The following is a 23,493-nucleotide window of genomic DNA, read 5'->3' on the forward strand; positions in this document are numbered from 1 at the left end:
TCAAATTCAGAATTAGGAATAGTAACAGAGAAAGAAGGATATCAAAATGAATACATCTAGAACATACTCATAAACATGTATGCACCTATAAAAGAGCTTCAAAATACATTAAGCAAACACTGGTAGAATCAAAGGAGAAATAGACAAATACTGGGAGACTTCAACACTTTCCCAGTCATTGATAGAGCAAGTAGTGAGGAAATCAATAAGGATATAAAAAGCTAGAACAGCATGATCAACCTAATCTAACTGACATTTATAGAACACTCCATCCAATAATAGTAGCTTTCATATTATTTTCAAATACACACACAACATTCTGTAAAACAGACCATATTATAAATTAAAATAAATTATAAATTTAAATTAATAAAATGTATGTTCTCTAATCACAACAAAATTAAAGTAGAAATTAATAACAAAAAGATGGCTGGCAAATCTCCAATATCTGCAAGTTAAACATACTTCTAAATAAGCCAAGGTTCAATAAAGAAATCACAAGGAAAATTAGGAAATGAAAACAAAACATTTCAAAATTTGTATAACATAACTAAAACGGTGCTTGAGGAAAATTATGGCATTATATGCTTAAACTATAAAGTAAGGAATCATCTCAAATCAATAGCTTTAAGCCATCACCTTGGCCAGGCACAGTGGCTTACACATGGAATCCCAGCACTTTGGGAGGCAGAGGTGGAGGGATCACTTGAGGCCAGGAGTTTCAGACCAGCATGGGCAACTAGTAACACCCCATCTCTACAAAAAAAATTAAAAATTAGCCAGGCACGGTGGCATGCACCTGTAATCCCAACTACTCTGGAGGCTGAGGGGGGAGGATAGCTTGAATGTAGGAGTTTGAGACTGCAGTGAACCATGATCGTGCCACTGCACTCCAGCCTGAGCAAGAGTGGGACCCTGTTTCTTTAAAAAAACAACAACAAAAAAAGAAAAAAATAAAAGTAAGCCATCACCTTAAGAAACTAGAAAAATAAAGAGCAAATAAAATAATAAACAAAATAATAAAAAAAGAATGACATAGAATACAGAAAAATCATAGAGAAAAACAATGAAACAGTTCATTCTTTAATAAGATCAATAAAATTGATAAACCTCTGGCCAGAATAATCAGAAAAAAGAAGACACATCAATATCTAGAATGAAAGACAGGACATCACCATAGACCCTATGGACAATAAAATAAGAGAATACTATAAACACTTCATGCCAATAAATCTGACAATTTAGATGAAATGAACAAATTCTTTGAAAGACATAAACTACCAATGCTCATTCCAGAAGACACAGATAAACTTGAATAGGCTAATGTCTACTAAAGTAACTGAACTAATAGTGAAAAACTTTCATCAAAGAAAACTCCTGGCCGAGATGGCCTTACTGGTATATTCTACTAAACATTTAAAGAAAAAAATATCTCCCAAGAGCTGGGAGAAAGAGCTGAGCTGTCAGGTGTTGGAGTAGCTGATCAAAGCAACAAGTCAAAAATGAATTAAGCCTTCAGGCATTGCATCGGTATAAGCAAGAGGCTAAAACCAGGGAAAGCACCAACTCTCTCTGTTCCATTTTTTCCCAAGGAACAACTTACTAGTCAAGAGTCAGCTGGATCCACACAGACATGAGGGTTGGTTCACTGTTGAAGGAGCTTGGAAAAAAAGGCTTTAGCAGTTTGATGGATCTTGGGGGTATGGGTGCAAAGGAAGGGGGCTAAGGGTGGAAAAGTACTGGGTAGTGAGTCACAGTGGAAAAAAATGTCAAGGTTTTTCCACTCCTTCTTGCATAAACAGGCCTTGGCAGAGGTGCCTGAAGAAGACCTTGGCCCATGGCCTCAGATAGAGAGACCTAAGAATGAAAGTGCCAGGACTCTCAATGCAAATACTGTTACAGGAGCATGACTAACAGGGGGCCCTGAGTCCCTGACTGCAACTCCCTTTAGAAACTGTAATGCATTGGCAGTACGCCAAGTCTGGTGTAGGGAGGGCAGCTTTTCCCCATGTGGCCTCCTAGGTAAAGTCTGTAATTGTTTATGGTCAGGTCTGAAACATCACACATAGGTTTTTAACCATAAGCCAGACTCTCATACCAATTCTACATGAAATCCTCCAGAAAACAGAAGTGTAAAGGACACCACCCCTCATTTTTGTCACCCCTCAATGACAGCAGCATTATCCTGATACCCAAAACATGGCAAAGACACGAAAAAACTACAATATCCCTCATGAACACAAACACAAAAATCCTCAAGAAAATTTTAGTAGATCTAATCTACCACGAGAGAAAAAGGGTAATAAATCTATAATACCAAGTGGGGTTGAACCCAGAGATGCAAGGTTGGTTTAACAGTAGAAAATCAATCACCTAGTCCCCCATATCACTGGTCTAAAAACAAAACCCATCATAGTTGAAAATGCATTTGACAAAATTTAACACCCATTCATGATAAAAACTCTCAGAACAAGGAACAGGAGGGGATTTCCTCAAACCAAGAGGGCAGGAATTGGCAAATTTTTCCTGTAAAACATTAGACAGTAAATATAGGCCTTATGGGCCAAACTATCTGTGTCACAACTCTAACTCTGCTGCTGTAGTGTTAAAGCAGCCATACACAAGATATAAACTAATGAGCATGGCTATGCTCCAATAAAACTTTATTTACAAAAACGGGTGGCATGCTGGATTTGTCACAGGTTGTAGTTTGCCAACTCTGCAATAGAGAGCATTTAAAAAAAAAAAAGCAAATATCAGGCCAGGCACGGAGGCTCATGCCTGTAATCCCAGCACTTTGGGAGGCTGAGACAGGCGAATTGCTTGAACCCAACAGTTCAAGACCAGCCTGGGCAACATGGCAAAACCCCATCCCTACAAAAAATACAAAAACTAGCCAGGCATGGTGGCATGTTCCTGCAGTCCCAGCTACTCAGGAGGCTGAGGTGGGAGGATCGCTTGAGCCCAGGAGGTCAAGGTTGTAGTGAGCTGAGATCACACCACTGCACTCCAGCCTGGGTGACAGAGCAAGACTCTGTCTCAAAAATAAAATAATATAGAATAAAATTTTAAAAAAGCAAACATGACACTTAATGCTAAAAGTAAATTTTCTCCAATATCAGGAAAAAGGCAAGGATGTTCACTCTTAACACTTCTATTCAACACCACATTGGAAGCCCTAGAAAATGCAATACAAATAGAAAAAAGTATTGATTGTAAGAAAGACATAAAACTATATTTATAGAAACCATGTTTGTTAATGTAGAAAATCCTAGAGAATGCACCCAAGAGCTTCTAGAACTAATAAATGAGTTTAGCAAGGTTGCAGGATACAAGGTCAATTATACAGCCTCCCTGCAAAATACTTCAGCTATATTTCTATATACTAGTAATAAAACGTTAGAAAATGAAATTAAAAACTAGTCAAGCCTTGAGATGACTCCAGCCCCGGCCAATACCTTAATTGCAGCCTTGTAAAGGACCCTGAGCCAGAGGCCCCAGCTAAGCCCAGCCAAGATTCTTGGCCCATTGAAAAAGTGGGATAATAGGGTCTGTTGTTTTAAGCTGCCAGCTTTTAAGGTAAGTTGTTACGTAGCAATAGATAATACATCTAGTATCACAGTAATACACCCAGTGTTGGTGAGTATAGGAGTCACTGAAGCACTCTCACATATCACTGGGGGGAATGCAAAAGGATACGGCCACTGCAGATTAGTTCTGCAGCTTCCTAAAAAGTTAAACATCCACTTACCACGGGATGTGGCATTCCTACTCCTGTCCCCATAAAGACCTGCACTAGAATGTTCATGGCTGCGTTATTCATAATAACCCTAAACTGAAAACAATCCAAATGTACATCAACTGGTAAACAGATCAACAAATTCTGACATATACATATAATGGGATACTATTCAGCAATACAAAGGAATAAACTACAACATGGATGCATCTCCAATGCACTATGTGAGTGAAAGGAGCCAGACTAAAAAGACTACATACCATATGGTTCTGTTTATATGAAATTCTAGATAATGTGAAACTTTACTGACTGATCAGTTTGCCAAAGGCTGGCAGTGGAGGGAGAAGGCTGACTGCAAAAGGGGAAGTAGGGAACTTTTGGGGGTGTTAGAAATGTTCTAGATCATGAGTGCAATGGTGGTTACACAGCTACAAACATATGTCCAAATGTACTGAATTCTTCATCTAAAATTGGTGAATTAACTTTATTATATGTAAATTATACAACTGTACAACACATAATTTTATTGTTATGTAAATTACACAAAATAATTTTATGCATTAATCTTCCTTTACAAAGAAAAAAAGATAATGACATCTTATCCATTTAATTAACCCTCTATGTGGTATATCTTTCCATCCCAACCTATCTATCCTTTTAGGTATGTTTCATTCACTGGTATTTTCAATTCAATCACCCAACAAATATTCTCTCCAAGATCTAATTATATAAAATTTTAGTTATCTTCTTTCACTTACTGTTATTACACAAGAGACAATTAAATATTTTTAAAGCACAATTAAGTTACATAAATGTGCTATCAGTAACAACTGTAAAAAACACTCTCTCATCAAAGGTCAAAACTCTACAAGGCAATAATCCCTGGTGTCAACTGTGCACCTGTGTACTGTTAGTCTGTGGCCAGTGTTACTGCAGTTCTATTATTTTCATAATAAATCCTATAATGCTACCAAATGCTCATATGGGTACTTATCCTTATCATCTGCTGTACCTCCAGGTCCCCGAGGTAAAAGAGACATTTCCAACAGGGAGAATGGGAGTAAAAGCCAAGAGTATGTAGCCTTCAATGATCCTGTTTTATAATGGTCCTTTCTCATTGTTTCCACTTCGGCAAACTCAATTTTAAAAAGCACAGCTACCTTGAGATGTAATTAAGTACTTTCTACCAAGGTCAAACCAGCAGTATGTTAAGGTAGAGCCCTTTCATATTCTACCTCACAAAACTTAGAGATGTACTAAATTTAGATTTCCAAGTCAAGCCAGCAAGATAAGACCTCTGGGGCAAACACTATCTCTGGACTTAACAATTATGCACAGTTCCTTTAACTTTCATGATCACTAAGATACAACTGAGAAGACCTTTCTTCCTGACTGGGGGGTTTAGAAGGGAGGAATTGAGTTTACCTGGGCATACTCTTCCAAAACCATGGCCGCATCAATGTGCTTCCTCTGCTCAACCAGCTTTCCTGTAGAGACAATAAGCAGCAGTTGACTACAAAGTTAAACAGATACTTTAGCTCAAGTGCTTCTTTAATATGTCTTTATTATGTATGAAACTATGTACTTTCTGAATTTCTGTGAGGGAATAGGTATATATACCATAGAGTCCTATCTTAAATGGCAGCTAGAATCTAAATTTAGCACAGGAATTGAAAATCATATACAGCCAAAATTAGCCTTGAAAGATGCTTCCAAAGCATGTATATGGGAAAATGACCTGGTATCTCTCACTAAACCACTTCGTCCCTTAACAGTAAGAGACCACTATTTCTTTGGTTGAGCACTAGATGGAGGTAGCTGACTTATGTTTGAGTCATGCAGTGTCTTTAGATCCTAGAATCACTCTCAGCCCAATTGAGATAAACCACAATGAGAGGCACAGAGAACCCGAGGCTTTCGAAGGAGCTGGTAGATTCCGGTCTCTCATTGCATGCTCACTCCAGTGCATATATCACTAAAAAAAGTAGGTAAAATCACCTCCACTATTTAAATAGTTACCTTTTCTTTCTTTTGCTCTCTTGTGTCAACTGCCTACGTTAAATGTACACACAGAGTGACTCCAGTGTGTAACATTTCTCAAACATCTTTGACGACTGCCCTCCCCACCTACTTTTGCTAAACATCTGAGAAAAACTAGAAATACTCCCTTATAAGACATGGGAAATAGCAAGCTAAGAGCTGTAAACAATAGAAGAGATCCAAGAACAGAGATAGAAGGTATAAACAACCAATATCATAAATTTCTAAAGCAGAAAGGAACAATGGAGACCGAACGAATAACTAAAAGGCCTGAAATAAGGAATTCTCGACATTTGTAAAAAGAGGCCAGCATGGAAACGGAGGGATCTGGGAAAGGCTAATAACCAGAAAAAGAAAAGTGATAATCCCATACACTGTTATAATCCCAAGAAAAAAAGAATACTGCAAATGACAAAGAAGGACTGGTACATAAATTTAACAAAATTTAACAGGATAGAGTTTGGAATTTTTTTAGGACTGCTTTTTATTTTTTTCTTTGAGATCTCAACAATATACACAAGTTAGGGAAAAAAATATACCAGTCATTGCTTTACTTCAAGCACTGCTGAGATGACCAGAGCTTCTGCTCATCTCTTTTCATAGGTGTCCTTACCCTTTCCTCCACTCTGGTACTAGAGCCCCTGGTACCAGCCTCGCCTCTGGTTCGGGCAACCCTTGTCCCTGACGCAGCTAAACTGCCTTTGCTTTCAGAATGCTTCGACATTTGGCCTTTTATTTTCCCCACCTCATTCCTGGCTATTCCAACAACCTACTGTCTATACCAGAATGGACCCATCCAAAAATTCATCTTTACCTTCTTACAGGGCACAGCCCATCCAGCTACATGGTGTGGCCGAGATGGAATAGAAGGTGATAGTTTAACTTCCATCCAGGTCATTTCCAACTTAAAGGTAAATGTTTTACCATGATTCTAACTTCTCCCCACTCTCCTTCCTTCCCCACAGATGTGGAGATAACCCAGCTACAACCATCTGCCTAAAAGGTTGCAGAGCCACACAACGGAAGGGCCTATAAATCCCTATGGGAGAGAGAAATAAACTTCTTTCCATATTGGGCCACTGCATTCTGGGACTCTTGCTGTAGTAGCTTATCCTTTAAAGCATTCTAAATTAATTTTTATCAGTGAGAACGAGACTGTCTCAGAGTATTCTGCCCTAAATTTATTTGCAAAATTGCCAAACAAAAGAAATAAATTTTTTAAAACCTTTGTAGATGTAGACATATAAATGATTGTACTTACCTGCCAGAGTTCTGCCGAGGCCCACCAGCTGGTCTTTGGTAAAGTTAAGCTGGGCTGCCACACAGAGGGCTTGCTTCCAGTTGCCACATGTCAGAAAGGCTGAGAGAGCTTTCTCGTGGGCACCGCAACGGGCAAACATGAGCCCCGCTGGCTCATACATGTGCTCCTGCATCAGGTGCTCCCCATAAGCAATGCTGATATCCTGTGACAAGAGGAGATTTAGGACTGAGGAGGAAATATGACAATCATTTCTCTAAAGCTCCAGTGTAGCTGCCTTAGTTCCTATACTTGGAACTCCCTTGAAAGAATTACCTGGGAAAATCTTACAGTTGATCAGTTAGTACAGTCATTTTTTCATTCAAAACCTTACTGAGGATGTGCCATTTATTCACTCAACAAATAATTACTCTTAGCTACATATGCACCATTCTGGGCAGTATGGATACTACAGCAAGGCAAAAAATAAAACCAAACAAATGAAAAACCATATAAGAACCACCACCAAGTTGCTGCTCTTATAGTAACAGAGGATGGACTTAGGGACAAAATACAGTCTATAGCATAATGGCAAACGTGAGTAAAGGGACAGAGGACAGTCTCCTTGCAGCTCTCAGGGAGTGTGAGCTCTAACGGCTGTCAGGAGAATAAACCACGTGATGAGATAGGGGGCACCAGGCAGAGGGCACAGAAGGCACCATGGCCATGCAGCAGGAATGTGTATAGCAGGTCTGAGGAGTAACAGGACGGCCAATGTGACTAGAGCAGAGAGAGTGTGGAAGAGAATAGAAAACAAGGGCAAAGAGGTAGCCACTGGCCAAATCCTCGATTCTCCAGGCTGGATGTTAGCCAGAGATTCAGAGAGGAATACAACATGGAGTCCCTGCCCTTAAGGAGCCCACAGCCTGGTGGAGGCGACAAACCAGCTAATCAGCAGTTTGACAAATGCAATCACCAAGGCGAGGGCAGGCTGCTCTGGGGGCTCAGTGTTTGGCAGCTGGTCCAGGAATGGCACTCAGGAGTAACCCAAGGGTTCTGATGGACAAATGGGGCTAAAGGAAGGCTGGTGGGTAGAGAAATGACAGAGGAATCACACAATGTGACATCTGTAGAACTACCTACAAGTAACTGGGAATGTGGACAGTGGCAGAAGCTGGTGCTAAAGAAGCTGGCAGGGGCTTGATCAAAGAAAGATGTGTATATTGTCTGAGGACAAACTGAAAATGGTGATGCTGGTGGCATGGTAGAGTGGTGGTTAACGGCATGGGCAGGGTGGTCAGGCAGCCTGGGCTCTGTATCCCAGGTCCAGCACTTTGTAGCTCTGGATCCTCAGGCAAGTTGCTTCCTCATCTACAAATTGTGTACAGCACCCTATGAGGCTGTTAAGAGGATCATATAACACACTTAACTTAGAAGCAAAGTGTGTGGTATATAAAAAAAGCTAAAGGGATGCTTTTTCAAGCAAACAAAAGTTTCCCTTTATGCTGAAATATATGGGAAAGATCTGTACTTGTTAGGATGATCAGTCTTACAGCAGTGAGGTTGGGCTAGAGGAGGGGTGGGAAAGAAGCAGGGAACCCCACGGGGAAGGTGCTATGGTATACCAGATGAGGAATCAGAGAACAGGTCAGGACCATTCTCCCAGATAAGAAGTTCAAATTGAGGCTAATTAGTTTTAAGATAAATTTTGAAGCCAAGGATGGTGTTATGAACTTAGGATCCTCACTCCTTTCCTACTAAAGCAAAAAGCAAAACCAGGAGAGCCTCATTTTCACACACCACATACCTGGTACTGTTGTGAGCTTGGTGAATATAACTTCAGAGCTTCGTTATACAAGTTTTTATCTTTTATCAAGTTTAAGCATTCTGGGAAGTACTCAGGTCCTGCAGGAAAAAGATTCACACAAACACAGGCTTAAGACATGGGAAGCATAATGGACTTCATTTATACCAATGGTCACCAAACAAAATAAATGAGGAACTTTTTAAGACCTAAATAATCAGAGAATCTGAAGAATGGGATCCTGGAATTTGAATTTTTAATGAGCACCACTGCAGATTCTGAGGCAAGAGCAGCACTGATTGGGATCAGCATCCTACTTAAGAGTCCCAGCTTTCCAGCCCAGTGTTTTCTCAGCCTCCTTGAAAAGACATCACCTGGGAAGCTTATTAGACACATGCACGCCTCAGTCCTATCCCAGACCAGCTGAATCAGATTCTCCAAGGATGCCAGCAGCTGAAGGCTTAACATGCACCCCAGGTGATTCTTCCTTTCCCCCGTCAGTCCTCAGTAAAGAATCACAACTGTTCCAGCATGGGAAGAACAACTGGCACCCCATCACTGTCAATTAAAACTGTGTCTTGCAGGGCACGGGGAGGTGGCCTCATCACTCTCTCCAGACAAGCAGAGTTTCCCTGACATGTCTGCAAACAGCATGAGAAGGAAGAACTGTCAACCAATTTTGATTCTGAGACACTGAAGTTAACTTCACAGGTGCTCATTCTTAACCAAAAAAGGATCTACTTGACGTTCTTACCTAGGGAGCTCCTCCAGTTCATTAAAAGTGATTACCTTCAGCTTTTCAGAACACAGGACAAAATAACATGAGCATACATAATTGTTAGAGTTTTCAGGAGTGGGAAGTGAAATCAGTCACCCTAAACTAACAGTTTAATTTATACCTTGCCTAGTTCCAAAGAAGATCTGAAGTAGAGATAAACATACTAATCCCCACACTTACCACATTTGCTGAGGTGGCCAATGGCTTTTTCATATCGTTTCAAGTATTTGTCTATAGTAAACCGCTGATAATTAGTTTCCATTTTCTTAAGTGTATTAAGAAATGGAAGATATTCTTTGGGATCCTAAAAAAAATGATTAATGAGAACTTTATTACTTGTGATATTCATATATAGGAATAGAAACTAGCATTTACATATAGCAATAAACCCAAAGCTACATAATTTTTAAATGTGTATTATATATTAACTGCATATTATATAATATATAAAATCAAACTACAGTTGTCCCCCAGTATCTATGGGGAATTGCTTCCAGGACACCCCAAGGATACCAAAATCCAAGCATACCCCAGTCCTACATTTGACCCCATGGAGCCTGGATACACAAAATGTTGGCCCTCCGTATCTGCAAGTTTCAAATCCTGCAAATATTGTACTTTTGATCCACACTGATTGTGGATGCAGAAGCCGTGGACACAAAGGGCGAACTGTGTTTGAGAGAGATCCACATTTAGATAAACCCACACAGTTCAAACTCGCACAGGTGAAACTCACATTGTGCAAGGGTCAGCTGAACATCAAACAAGCTTTGGCAAAAATGCTTTCACATACGGATATTAATAAGCTACACTTGGAATAATAGTAACTTCCTTAACTAAGTCTCACAGTATCATTTATTTCATAGGCTAATAAGGGAAATAAGGTTTCAGTCTAGAAGATATTCAACAAATGCATCTAAGTTTCTCCTAAAAGTCTAAGACATTGCTCTTGGTGCTGTTTTCATGACATTCCATGCTCTCCTGAAATGATCACATTAAAACAAACATAAAATTATACTGAGTTGGACACAAAACTCTGAGACCCTGCCAACCTAGTATTTATTCGCACTATCATCTCCAGCTCTATGCCATGCCCTGTAAGCAAATTGTTTTTCTTCCTAATGGAGAGGTGTTTCCTGTTTTTAATGCAATTTCCCTGGGCTGACAGGATAAATACATGTAAGAACAACATAGGAAAAAAACCCAAGACAACAAATAATTAAGTGCTCATTCCCAGCACTCTGGGAGGCCGAGGCAGATGGATTGCTTCAGCTCACAAGTTTGAGACCAGCCTGGGCAACATGGCGAAACCCCGTCTCGACAAAAAAAATTTAAAACTTAGCCGGGCATGGTGGTGCACGCCTGTAAGCTGAGGTGGGATTGCTTGAGCCTAGGAGGCATAGGTTGTAGTGAGCCAAGATGGTGCCACTGCACTCCAGCCCGGGTGATAGAGCCCGACCTTGTCTCAAAACTAAATAAATAAATACCGCACTCTAGAAGGAGACACACTGTAGTCTGCAGGGGTAGGCACTGTGTGCAACAGAAGCATATAGGAGGGTCACCTCACCCAGTCCCTGGAGGGAAGCATGAATGGCTTACTGGGAAGAGGCCACCTTGGCATCCTTTAACCTAGATTAGTGAGAATTAGCCAGGGGAATGGTGAGGGTGGAAGCAGTCAAAGCCCATGGATGGCAGAAGTAATGCTGCCCACCAAGGCATGTGGTGGTGAGGGGCAAGGGAAGGGGGACAAAAGCATTGTCTTTCCTCCATGGGCAGAGGAAAAAAAGACAATACCAAGAAGTGAGAATGGAAAGATACACAGAGGCCAGGTCAAGGAAGGGTTTTTAAGCAGTATTATGGCTTCTGAATTATATCCTCGGAACAATGGGAGCTCATGAAGTATTTTAAGCAGAGAGATGAAGGATCCGATTTTCATTTTTGGAGAGGTCATGGGGAAGAGACTGAGGCTGCAAAAAAATAAATAAAAAATATGCACACCAGTGGTGTTCAAAGTTTTTGATCATAGCACATGTACCAACATAGGAAAGGAGGCCATGAGCCTTCTGTGCTCCATGTGCCCACCGTCCACTAGAAAAAAGAGCCATGTGAGAAAGAACCGGAGTGGAACACGAACCACTTGTTACATTTCCTTTATAAGAGAAGAAATTAGCTCACACATATGCCCACCATCTTAAAAATAACCATGTAATTTTAGGCCGCACATGGTGGCCCACACCTGTAATTCCAGCACTTTGGGAGACTGAGGTAGGCGGATCACGAGGTCAGGAGATGGAGACCATCCTGGCTAACACGGTGAAACCCTGTCTCTACAAAAAATACAAAAAATTAGCCGGGCGTGGTGATGGGCACCTGTAGTCCCAGCTACTTGAGAGGCTGAGGCAGGAGAATGGCGTGAACACGGGAGGCGGAGCTTGCAGTAAGCCGAGATCACACCACTGCACTCCAGCCTGGGCGACTGAGTGAGACTCTGTCTCAAAAAAAAAAAAAAACAAAAAAAAGCCATGTAATTTTACTTCACTTTTTCAACCTCACAATCAAAACACTTTCATAAGCACAGGGGCTTAGGAACGTGGGCCCTAGAAACTCACAGATCTGTCTCCAGCCCTGCACTCACAGAGTGATAGCAGAAAAGCTACTGCACTACCAGAAGCAGGGTTTCACACTATCATTATATAAACAAGAACCAAATGGCATAAAAGTAAGAACTCCACATACCTTCTGTGACTTCTCAGCTACCATGAGGACCAAATCAAAGTCATAGGTGCCAAGAGAATGATCATATAATTCATTAACATCTACCAGAAGCAGCAAATATTTCAGGGCCTCTTCAGCACTCACAGCATCAGGATCAGACGGAGCATTTCCTAATAGTGTTTAGAAAACAAAACAGAACACAACCATTTGGGGAAAAAATCCACAGACCTAACAACATAACCAAAAAGACAATAAATTTTTCTCAACAGAACTGGACATCAGAAGAATATATACTTCTGATACTTTTATATATGCTTTAGAGGGCAGCACTGAAAAAAACTGACAAGGGTCTTAAAATGGCAACTAAAAAGTCACATGTTAAATCTGTGGTGTGGCAATGACATGGTGATTGTCACCTGCAGAAGACTAGTAGCAGTCACGGCCACCTTAAGCACTTTCTCTGTGAGCGGATCTCTACCTTGAAGCTCGTGTACTTTTTGCAGTACAATTTCCAGTTCTGGGGTTGTCTTCTTTACATGAGATGTAAGTATGGATAGGCAGTATCTGAGGTAATAAGTGAAGAACACCAGAATGAGAAAGGTAAGTAGGCTGGACAAGGACAACTACACACTTCGGTTTTTCAAAGGATGCTGCCTGGTGACAGCATACATACTTATGAGGATTTATGCTCTCCATGACGGCTCTCATAGCATCGCAGACAAGGTCTAGTTTATTCCCGTCAGGATCCCTGGACAGGCAGACACTGCTGGTAACTGGTGCAGGGTACATGGTCTTCGTGACATCTTCTTCTCTAAGAACAGGTGTGTATGGAATGGTCATCAACAGAACATGTAGCCCAGAGATCAAATTACTAACATACACCTGGCATGCTGATGATGATAAATAAAAATGACTTTTGGAAAAGAGTTGAACTATAAAAATATTGAGAAATAAAACATGTCCACGAAAGACTTATACAGATGTTTGTAGATGTTTTAGTCACACTAGCCCCAAACAGGGTAGTACAATCCACATGTCCAGCAACACGGGAATGAATAAGCAAATAGTGGTGTATTTACACAATGGCATACTACTGACCAATAAAAAAAGAATGAACTAGTGATACATATAAAAACACAGATGAATCTCAAGACCATATGCTGAATGAAAACAGCTTTATGCAGAAGAGTAATACTGTACGCTTCCATTTAGGTGAAGTTCTTGAACAGGCAAAACTGATTTATGGTGAAAAATTCAGAAGAGTAGTTGCCTGGGGAATGGGACAGGGACTGATTGAAAGGAATCTGAAGCAGCTTTCTGAAAAGAAGTAAATGCCCTCTAACTTGATAGAGGTTCAGGTTACATGAAGTGTACATTTGCCAAAACTCACTAAATGGCACACTTAAGATTTGGACATTTCACTGTAGATAAATATGACCTGAAAAAAACACAACAAAACCAACCCATACACAAAGAATGCCCTCTAGTTAATGATATACAAGAAGTACAGGTGGTAGAGTGGACTGATGTCTACAACTCAGTTAGCAATTTGTCTACAAACAAGAGGAATGATGGATGGACAGATTATAGAGAATGAGAATGTGTATACAGAAAAATATAAACTGGCGAATCCAGGTGGGGTATATACAGGTTGCTTACTGGACAATTCTCTCAACTTTTCTCTATTTTGAAAGTGTTTCATTAAAAAGTTGAGGGGAAAGATCATCAGAGAGCAAGATGCCATTTGATTTCAGTCTCCTAAGAAAAACAAGTAGTTTTATATGTATACCTAAAAATCAAGTCAAATAATAATTCTGAATGACATGTTTTAAGGACATAGTTTTAAACAGGCTGTTTTAAAAAGAAAGGAAAAGAGCAAAAAACCAACTGGCATCTAAGAGTTATAGCAATTTTTAAAAATGAACAGTAAGGAATTTTTCTTCTCTAGCTATTTATGTTTGATTTCCTTAACAAGAAGAGAGAAAACTATGGAAAAGATACACACGAATTATTCAAAATACTTACTTCAATTCTGTAAAAAACAAGTTAATATGATTCACAGAATCTATCTGTTTAATGAAGGTTTCCACATTTTCAAGAAACACCTACCAAAAAAAGGACAAAACATCTTCGTTCAGATCATATTAGTTTAAGTACAAAGTAAGCTAGAGTAAATGACAGCTTAGAAAGTTACCTTAGGGTTATGCTCCCTCTCCCTCTCCTTCTCCCTCTCCCCACGGTCTCCCTCTCCCGCTCTTTCCACGGTCTCCCTCTGATGCCGAGCCGAAGCTGGACGGTACTGCTGCCATCTCAGCTCACTGCAACCTCCCTGCCTGATTCTCCTGCCTCAGCCTGCCGAGTGCCTGCGATTGCAGGCGCAAGCCGCCACGCCTGACTGGTTTTCGTGTTTTTTTGGTGGAGACGGGGTTTCGCTGTGTTGGCCGGGCTGGTCTCCAGCTCCTAACCGCGAGTGATCGGCCAGCCTCGGCCTCCCGAGGTGCTGGGATTGCAGACGGAGTCTCGTTCACTCAGTGCTCAATGGTGCCCAGGCTGGAGTGCAGTGGTGTGATCTCGGCTTGCTACAACCTCCACCTCCCAGCCGCCTGCCTTGGCCTCCCAAAGTGCCGAGACTGCAGCCTCTGCCCGGCCGCCACCCCGTCTGGAAAGTGAGGAGCGTCTCCGCCTGGCCGCCCATCGTCTGGGATGTGAGGAGCCCCTCTGCCTGGCTGCCCAGTCTGGAAAGTGAGGAGCGTCTCTGCCCGGCCGCTATCCCATCTAGGAAGTGAGGAGCGCCTCTTCCCAGCCACCATCACATTTGGGAAGTGAGGAGCGTCTCTGCCCGGCTGCCCATCATCTGAGATGTGGGGAGCACCTTTACCCTGCCGCCCCGTCCGGGATGTGAGGAGCGTCTCTGCCCGGCTGCCCCGTCGGAGAAGTGAGGAGACCCTCTGCCTGGCAACCGCCCCATCTGAGAAGTGAGGAGCCCCTCCACCCGGCAGCCGCCCCGTCTGAGAAGTGAGGAGCCCCTCCGCCCAGCAGCCACCCCGTCTGGGAAGTGAGGAGCGTCTCCGCCCGGCAGCCACCTCGTCCGGGGGGTGGGGGGGTCAGCCCCCCGCCCGGCCAGCCGCCCCGTCCGGGAGGGAGGTGGGGGGATTAGCCCCCCGCCCGGCCAGCCGCCCTGTCCGGGAGGTGAGGGGCGCCTCTGCCCGGCCGCCCCTACTGGGAAGTGAGGAGCCCTTCTGCCCGGCCAGCCGCTCCGTCCGGGAGGGAGGTGGGGGGGTCAGCCCCCCGCCCGGCCAGCCGCCCCATCCAGAAGGAAGGTGGGGGGGTCAGCCCCCCGCCCGGCCAGCCGCCCCGTCCGGGAGGGAGGTGGGGGGGTTAGCCCCCCGCCTGGCCAGCCGCCCCGTCCTGGAGGTGAGGGGCGCCTCTGCCCGGCCGCCCCTACTGGGAAGTGAGGAGCCCCTCTGCCCGGCCAGCCGCCCCATCCGGAAGGGAGGTGGGGGGGGTCAGCCCCCCGCCCGGCCAGCCGTCCCGTCTGGGAGGGAGGTGGGGGGGTTACCCCCCGCCTGACCAGCCGCCCCATCCGGGAGGTGAGGGGCGCCTCTGCCCGGCCGCCCCTACTGGGAAGTGAGGAGCCCCTCTGCCCGGCCAGCCGCCCCGTCCGGAAGGGAGGTGGGGGGGGGTCAGCCCCCCGCCCGGCCAGCCGCCCCGTCTGGGAGGGAGGTGGGGGGGTTACCCCCCGCCTGACCAGCCGCCCCGTCCGGGAGGTGAGGGGCGCCTCTGCCCGGCCGCCCCTACTGGGAAGTGAGGAGCCCCTCTGCCCGGCCAGCCGCTCCATCCGGGAGGGAGGTGGGGGGGGGTCAGCCCCCCGCCCGGCCAGCCGCCCCGTCTGGGAGGGAGGTGGGGGGGTCAGCCCCCCGCCCGGCCAGCCGCCCCGTCCGGAAGGGAGGTGGGGGGGTCAGCCCCCCACCCGGCCAGCCGCCCCGTCCGGGAGGGAGGTGGGGGGGTCAGCCCCCCGCCTGTCCAGCCGCCCCGTCCGGGAGGTGAGGGGCGCCTCTGCCCGGCCGCCCCTACTGGGAAGTGAGGAGCCCCTCTGCCCGGCCAGCCGCTCCGTCCGGGAGGGAGGTGGGGGGGGTCAGCCCCCCGCCCGGCCAGCCGCCCCGTCCGGGAGGTGAGGGGCGCCTCTGCCCGGCCGCCCCTTCTGGGAAGTGAGGAGCCCCTCTGCCCGGCCAGCCGCCCCGTCCGGGAGGGAGGTGGGGGGGTCAGCCCACCGCCCAGCCAGCCGCCCCGTCCAGGAGGGAGGTGGGGGGGTCAGCCCCCCGCCCGGCCAGCCGCCCCGTCCGGGAGGGAGGTGGGGGTGTCAGCCCCCCGCCCAGCCAGCCGCCCCATCCGGGAGGGAGGTAGGGAGGGTCAGCCCCCCGCCTGGCCAGACGCCCCATCCGGGAGGTGAGGGGCGCCTCTGCCCGGCCGCCCCTACTGGGAAGTGAGGAGCCCCTCTGCCCGGCCAGCCGCCCCGTCCGGAAGGGAGGTGGGGGGGGGTCAGCCCCCCGCCCGGCCAGCCGCCCCGTCTGGGAGGGAGGTGGGGGGGTTACCCCCCGCCTGACCAGCCGCCCCGTCCGGGAGGTGAGGGGCGCCTCTGCCCGGCCGCCCCTACTGGGAAGTGAGGAGCCCCTCTGCCCGGCCAGCCGCTCCATCCGGGAGGGAGGTGGGGGGGGGTCAGCCCCCCGCCCGGCCAGCCGCCCCGTCTGGGAGGGAGGTGGGGGGGTCAGCCCCCCGCCCGGCCAGCCGCCCCGTCCGGAAGGGAGGTGGGGGGGTCAGCCCCCCACCCGGCCAGCCGCCCCGTCCGGGAGGGAGGTGGGGGGGTCAGCCCCCCGCCTGTCCAGCCGCCCCGTCCGGGAGGTGAGGGGCGCCTCTGCCCGGCCGCCCCTACTGGGAAGTGAGGAGCCCCTCTGCCCGGCCAGCCGCTCCGTCCGGGAGGGAGGTGGGGGGGGTCAGCCCCCCGCCCGGCCAGCCGCCCCGTCCGGGAGGTGAGGGGCGCCTCTGCCCGGCCGCCCCTTCTGGGAAGTGAGGAGCCCCTCTGCCCGGCCAGCCGCCCCGTCCGGGAGGGAGGTGGGGGGGTCAGCCCACCGCCCAGCCAGCCGCCCCGTCCAGGAGGGAGGTGGGGGGGTCAGCCCCCCGCCCGGCCAGCCGCCCCGTCCGGGAGGGAGGTGGGGGTGTCAGCCCCCCGCCCAGCCAGCCGCCCCATCCGGGAGGGAGGTAGGGAGGGTCAGCCCCCCGCCTGGCCAGACGCCCCATCCGGGAGGTGAGGGGCGCCTCTGCCCGGCCGCCCCTACTGGGAAGTGAGGAGCCCCTCTGCCCGGCCACCACCCCGTCTGGGAGGTGTACCCCACAGCTCATTGAGAACGGGCCATGATGACAATGGCGGTTTTGTGGAATAGAAGGGGGGGAAAGGTGGGGAAAAGATTAAGAAATCGGATGGTTGCCGTGTCTGTGTAGAAAGAGGTAGACATGGGAGACTTTTCATTTTGTTCTGTACTAAGAAAAATTCTTCTGCCTTGGGATCCTGTTGATCTGTGACCTTACCCCCAACCCTGTGCTCTCTGAAACATGTGCTGTGTCCACTCAGGGTTGAATGGATTAAGGGCGGTGCAAGATGTGCTTTGTTAAACAGATGCTTGAAGGCAGCATGCTCGTTAAGAGTCATCACCACTCCCTAATCTCAAGTACCCAGGGACACAAACACTCTGCCTAGGAAAACCAGAGACCTTTGTTCACTTGTTTATCTGCTGACCTTCCCTCTACTATTGTCCTATGACCCTGCCAAATCCCCCTCTGTGAGAAACACCCAAGAATGATCAATAAAAAAAAAAAAAAAAAAAAAAAGTTACCTTAGGGTTATGATCATAAATCAGATTGAGATTGATTCTCAGCTTTCTCATGCATTCAAATGCCTCTTTAAACATAAGTCTGTGAGAAGACAGAGAAAGAATAGAAAAGGTATTCACAAAAACTGAGCTCCATGGGCCCAGCATATTTTCATTATGATACAAACCAGTTAAAATCAGATTACAGCCCCAATGCCAAGCTACTATCACTGGATTTCTACTCTGAAATTACAGAATAAAAAAATCAGGTACCACATTCATTTACCTTCTTAAAAGGTGTAATTTAGTCATCATGACTGTCTGAGAACTACATCTTCACATACATACAACAGAAAATCATTACAGAAGCCCGGGCACGGTGGTTCACGCCTGTAATCCTAGCACTTTGGGAGGCCGAGGTGGGCAGAACACTTGAGGTCAGGAGTTTGAGACCAGCCTGGCCAACATGGTGAAACCCTGTCTCTACTGAAAATACAAAAAAAAAAATTAGCCAGGCGTGGTGCACACCTGTAATCCTAGCTATGCGGGAGGCTGAAGTGGGAGGATTGCTTGAACCCAGAAGGCAGAGGTTGCAGTGAGCCGAGATTGCGCCACTGTACTCCAGCCTGGGTGACAGAGCAAGACTCTGTTTCAAAAAAAAAAAAAGAAAATCATCATGGAATTCAGGTCTACTTTTTAAACAAAACATTAGTATAGATCTTTCTAATACAAAGTTTCCTCCAAATAGGTTCAGAAAATCAGTCATTTCCTTCACAAGAGTGGCTCAGGCTTTTCTGGGTCATAGGCCCCTCTGTAAATCTATTGAAAGCTGTGGGCTTTCTACTTGAATAAATACACAAAGACAAGGTTTGGTGTGTACAATCTCCCTGGGTTCACAGGGCACCTAAAACCCACATGTGTTCCCTCAGGTTAAGAGAAGCCCTCCTTTATATGATGAGTGTCACGATTCTTTCGGCTAGGAATCTCCACTACAAAATACTACATTACAGTAAAAAAGTTAAAAAAAAAAAAAAGAGCCTCTAAGAATCTGATTGATGATATAGGTAATGAGGGCTTTTCATAATTTTAAGTTCTCAAAATTGTAATAAAATACTTATTGTCTTCACACATAAATCACAAGCTAACTAGTCGCAAACAGTACAATGGCACTTACTTGTCCAACCACTTCCGAATCTGAGCTAAAACCAGGGCTCGATGATGAACAACTTCTAAGTTTCCTCTTGGCATCTTAAATAAATTAAAGCAGTAACATTTTTAATTAAGTAGAAAACATTTAAATAGCCAGGATACACCATTTTACCTAACTCTTCACAGAGAATTACCACAACTCTCTAAAATCAGCACACTTTTAGCAGAATCTTGTTGTTCTCTATATTTATCTTGACTTTCAAGAAAAGTTTCGCTTTGAGCCTTACTGGTCACAGCCTGTATCAACACTCCTTTGAATAAAGCTAACAGAAAACTATCAAGGAAAGGTTTACAATAAACGATACAAAGAATAAGAAAGCCTAAAATACAACCTGCAAGAATTATGCTTGGTACTTGGCTGAATGACAATCAGAATATCTATCTTGTCTGAAAAACCAGCTTACCTGTAATACAAGCTTTGTGTCCTGGGGCACAACAGTGACAATCCGTGAACCCCTCTCCACTTTCCGCAGAACTTCCCCATGGGACACATGATTGCTGCTCAGGCCGGCCTGTAATGCTAAACACACCATTAACTAATAAGCCTTAATTATCACAACAAGCCACTCTCCATTAACTGCAATTGAAACCACACACATTATGTGAAATAGAAGAGAACAGATAACAACCATGTGCCTTAGCTCTCCCACTGAACCTCAAGACTATCAGCCCTGCTGATGAACACGCTCATCCCTGGAACTTGCCCTCTCTCTTACAGAGCCCTCATGCACATTCACATACACAGCTTCTCAAATGATGTGGAGAAACACAGTAAGAATTGGGGCAACTTCTCTATTTCTTAGCATTATCAGTGTACTATAATCATATCAATGAAAGAAAGATTCCCTATTTCCAAGTTGGAAGCAAAGAAAATAAGTTGGCTTTTTAGAATAAGGAACACACACACACATACACGCCACACACACATACACGCCACACACAGAGAGATAGATAGGGCATGGAACAGAAGACAAAATGCAGCCAATATCCTACAAACCACTAGATGGAGCGCAGATGTACAGTGGAGGGTGGGCACAGTCGGAAAAGACTACACAGAAGGTAAAACATTGGGGATCTACATAGTAATTCCAAATAAAATATTAGATCAGTTACATAATAAAATTTCCTGAAAAATTTTTAACTTTAGAATGTGCTGCTTAAGGAAGGAACTCCCTTCCTTGGATGTCTTTACTAAAGTGCAGAATGATTTAACTGAGATATTATGTTGAGATTAGGGTCTAAGTAAAATAACTCTAAAGATTTTCTCCAGCCTAGGACTCCTTGATAAAAAGCCAAAATAAATGAAGAATTCAAAAAGTCATCAAGACTCCAAAAGACATTGGAGGAGGGACCATTTCTGTTTTATACATTGAAAACTTACTTTTAAATGAAGCATCCCTCAGGCAAAAACACTGGCAGGTATGGGAATGGGTTGTCAACAATAAAAACTCATCATATACTGCAAATGACGTGATATTTGACGCAACCTGCAAGAGAAGGCCAGAGAGGCATGGGCGAAAGCTAGCTAGATTACTCGGAGCTAACACTGTGAAAAGGATCCAACACCAAACCAAGCCTTGATACCTCAATGTCATTGATGAAAAAGCGACACCTGTCAGTCAGACCAAGGACACATTCCTGCAAAGAAATAAAACTGAAATCACAAGCAATTCTATCTCAAATCAGTTAAACCTACCTTTTCTATCACATAGTTCTACCACCCTATGATTTCACACCTAAGTTCCTGTAATCAGGACTAAAGATAGATACCTAAGACGTGGCTGGTCCAGTGCAAAACGGAATGTGAAGCTATCCAGTCCATCAGTGAGCCCTGACATCTCCATCTCCTACACATATCTCAAACCCATCTCCTTTTTCCCCTCACTAACTCCACTCAACCGGTGTTGATCCCATATTCCAGTCTCGTCACTCTCCAATCAAGTCTCTTCTGGGCAGCCAGAATCACTGTCCAAACCATGAAGCAGAACACATTACTCTGTTATTAAAAATCACAAGAAGTTTCTAATCTTTGTTCAGTTAAAGAACCCAAATTCCCTCCTATGACTGTCACTGAGCTCCAGCCACAATACTTCCATCCAGTCCCTTGAATAAGATGAGCTCTTGCTAAGCTCAAGGAGTTTGTTGTTCCTTCTGCCTGGAGACAGAGCCTTCTTTTTCTTCACATCTCAGCACACACATCACTGCCTCCAAGAGGTCTTCCTGGACCACCAGATGCAGGACTCCCATTCTCATAGCCACCATCCTCAAATTACCCCTCAAACATCTCAGTATTCTCTACCAGTATACTCTGTCCATTTCCATCACACTCCCAACAAAGGGAATCATTACACTGAAATTAATAGATCACAAGTTCCAGAAGAGCAGGAATTAGTCAAGCGGTTTTGTTTTCCAGCCACTGCATTCTACCATCCACCACAATTATAGGCATTCTAGTATGTGTTGAATAAAAATCTACTAAAACTATTTTCAAGATCACATTTCTGTTTTCCCTACTAAATAAAATTAACTTTGAATGATTTGTTCAACTAGGGATAAAAGGTTGCTAATCACATATATTATCTCATTTAGTCTTCTGAACCCTGATAGACAGATACTGATTTTCCCATTTTATAGATGAATAAGGTGTGGCTTATGAAAGTGAGATCATTTCCCACTATTGTCTAGGCATTTAGTGGAGACCCAAGTCCACCTCCAAAGCCCACGCTCTTTCTACTTAACACCATCAGTCCCTGGGTAACTACTTTAAGTAAATTTCCTGCTCCGTGTTCACCTACCTCTTCTCCAATCATGGCCAATTCGGTCTGGGTGCATGGATAAGGAAACCGAACAGGAAATCCACCAGAGTTCTTCCATGGTTTAATAGCCAGAGAAGGTGACTCTGCAAGATTCACAGATTTAGTTCACAAATAGCTGATGCGCTCTTTGCAAAAAACCATCAACATCAATATTTGCTAAAACACTTAACATGCAATTTCAATCACTTTTTTTCTCTAATGCTGGCATTATTTATTTATTTATTTTATTATACTTTAAGTTCTAGGGTACACGTGCACAACGTGCAGGTTTGTTACATATGTATACATGTGCCATGTTGGTGTGCTGCACCCATTAACTTGTCATTTACATTAGGTATATCTCCTAATGCTATCCCTCCACCCTCCCCCACCCCACGACAGGCCCAGGTGTGTGATGTTCCCCTTCCTGTGTGCAAGTGTTCTCACTGTTCAGTTCCCACCTATGAGTGAGAACATGCGGTGTTTGGTTTTTTGTCCCTGCGATAGTCATCAATCACTTTTTTTTAAGAGTACGTTAGTTCATTAAAAGAGGAAACAGGAGTAGAATACACTTGCCAATTCCACTCTAAAGCTTAGGGTTTTCCAGGGTAGTTAAAAGACCTGACAATCAATATTGTACTGACAAGATACAAGTACATGTTCTTAAGAACTAAGCATCTATGTAAGTCATAACATGCTTTCCTAACACCTTGATACTCACCCCAAAGGTACTTAAATATCTGGCCATCAGCCAGCTGTAATACTACTGACTTGGTCTTGGAATTGCAACATAGACTGATTATGACCCCATCCACCACTGCAGATGAACTGACAAAAAAAAAGGAGAAGGGAGTGTAAACAGACGACTTTTCTCAAAAATAGTGACATTTCACTGATTTTGAAAATCAACAATTTCCTTTTGATGCTGCACTACCTACTTCAATACAATGTAGACAAAATACATATATACACACCCAATACTACACACACACACACACACACACACTTATACACTTAGAGACGGACGGTTAGATGAATAGATAAAACTACTCCAAACCAAAGCCCAGATAAAGCCACATCTGCTACATGACACCATTTTCCACAAACCCAGTAAGGTAGTTGTTTACACTGTGAAGTCATCATTCCTCTTCTGGCCACAACTTACTGCAACTTATTACAATGTATTGCCTTCATTAGACATGGATGGTACCAATATCACTTCTGTCTGCTTAAAATAGTTAAAGCAGCTGGTCTGTAGGAAAATGAGCACACTCAGTATCTCTATCACTATCATATCGATTGATGGAAAATT

At 44.9% G+C, this 23,493-nt stretch overlaps 1 protein-coding gene across 2 annotated transcripts in view; it reads right to left on the reverse strand.

Moving 5' to 3' along the window:
- The window catches only part of ELP1 (elongator acetyltransferase complex subunit 1), a 69,044-nt gene that overhangs the window by 15,201 nt on the left and 30,350 nt on the right, over positions 1-23,493 (reverse strand). For both annotated transcript variants that reach the window (XM_019033558.4, XM_055350921.2), the window contains exons 15-29: positions 22,903-23,009; positions 22,182-22,285; positions 20,971-21,024; positions 20,768-20,873; positions 19,791-19,906; positions 19,352-19,425; positions 18,202-18,280; positions 14,339-14,418; positions 12,987-13,124; positions 12,792-12,877; positions 12,335-12,483; positions 9,779-9,902; positions 8,824-8,921; positions 7,041-7,242; positions 5,165-5,226 (exon numbers count right to left, since the gene is read on the reverse strand). In XM_019033558.4, coding sequence (XP_018889103.4) covers positions 5,165-5,226; positions 7,041-7,242; positions 8,824-8,921; positions 9,779-9,902; positions 12,335-12,483; positions 12,792-12,877; positions 12,987-13,124; positions 14,339-14,418; positions 18,202-18,280; positions 19,352-19,425; positions 19,791-19,906; positions 20,768-20,873; positions 20,971-21,024; positions 22,182-22,285; positions 22,903-23,009 — 1,579 coding nt within the window. The remainder of the gene's footprint in view (positions 1-5,164; positions 5,227-7,040; positions 7,243-8,823; positions 8,922-9,778; positions 9,903-12,334; positions 12,484-12,791; positions 12,878-12,986; positions 13,125-14,338; positions 14,419-18,201; positions 18,281-19,351; positions 19,426-19,790; positions 19,907-20,767; positions 20,874-20,970; positions 21,025-22,181; positions 22,286-22,902; positions 23,010-23,493) is intronic.

The sequence above is a fragment of the Gorilla gorilla genome, chromosome 13 (assembly GCF_029281585.2).
Source record: "Gorilla gorilla gorilla isolate KB3781 chromosome 13, NHGRI_mGorGor1-v2.1_pri, whole genome shotgun sequence".
NCBI lineage: Eukaryota > Metazoa > Chordata > Mammalia > Primates > Hominidae > Gorilla > Gorilla gorilla.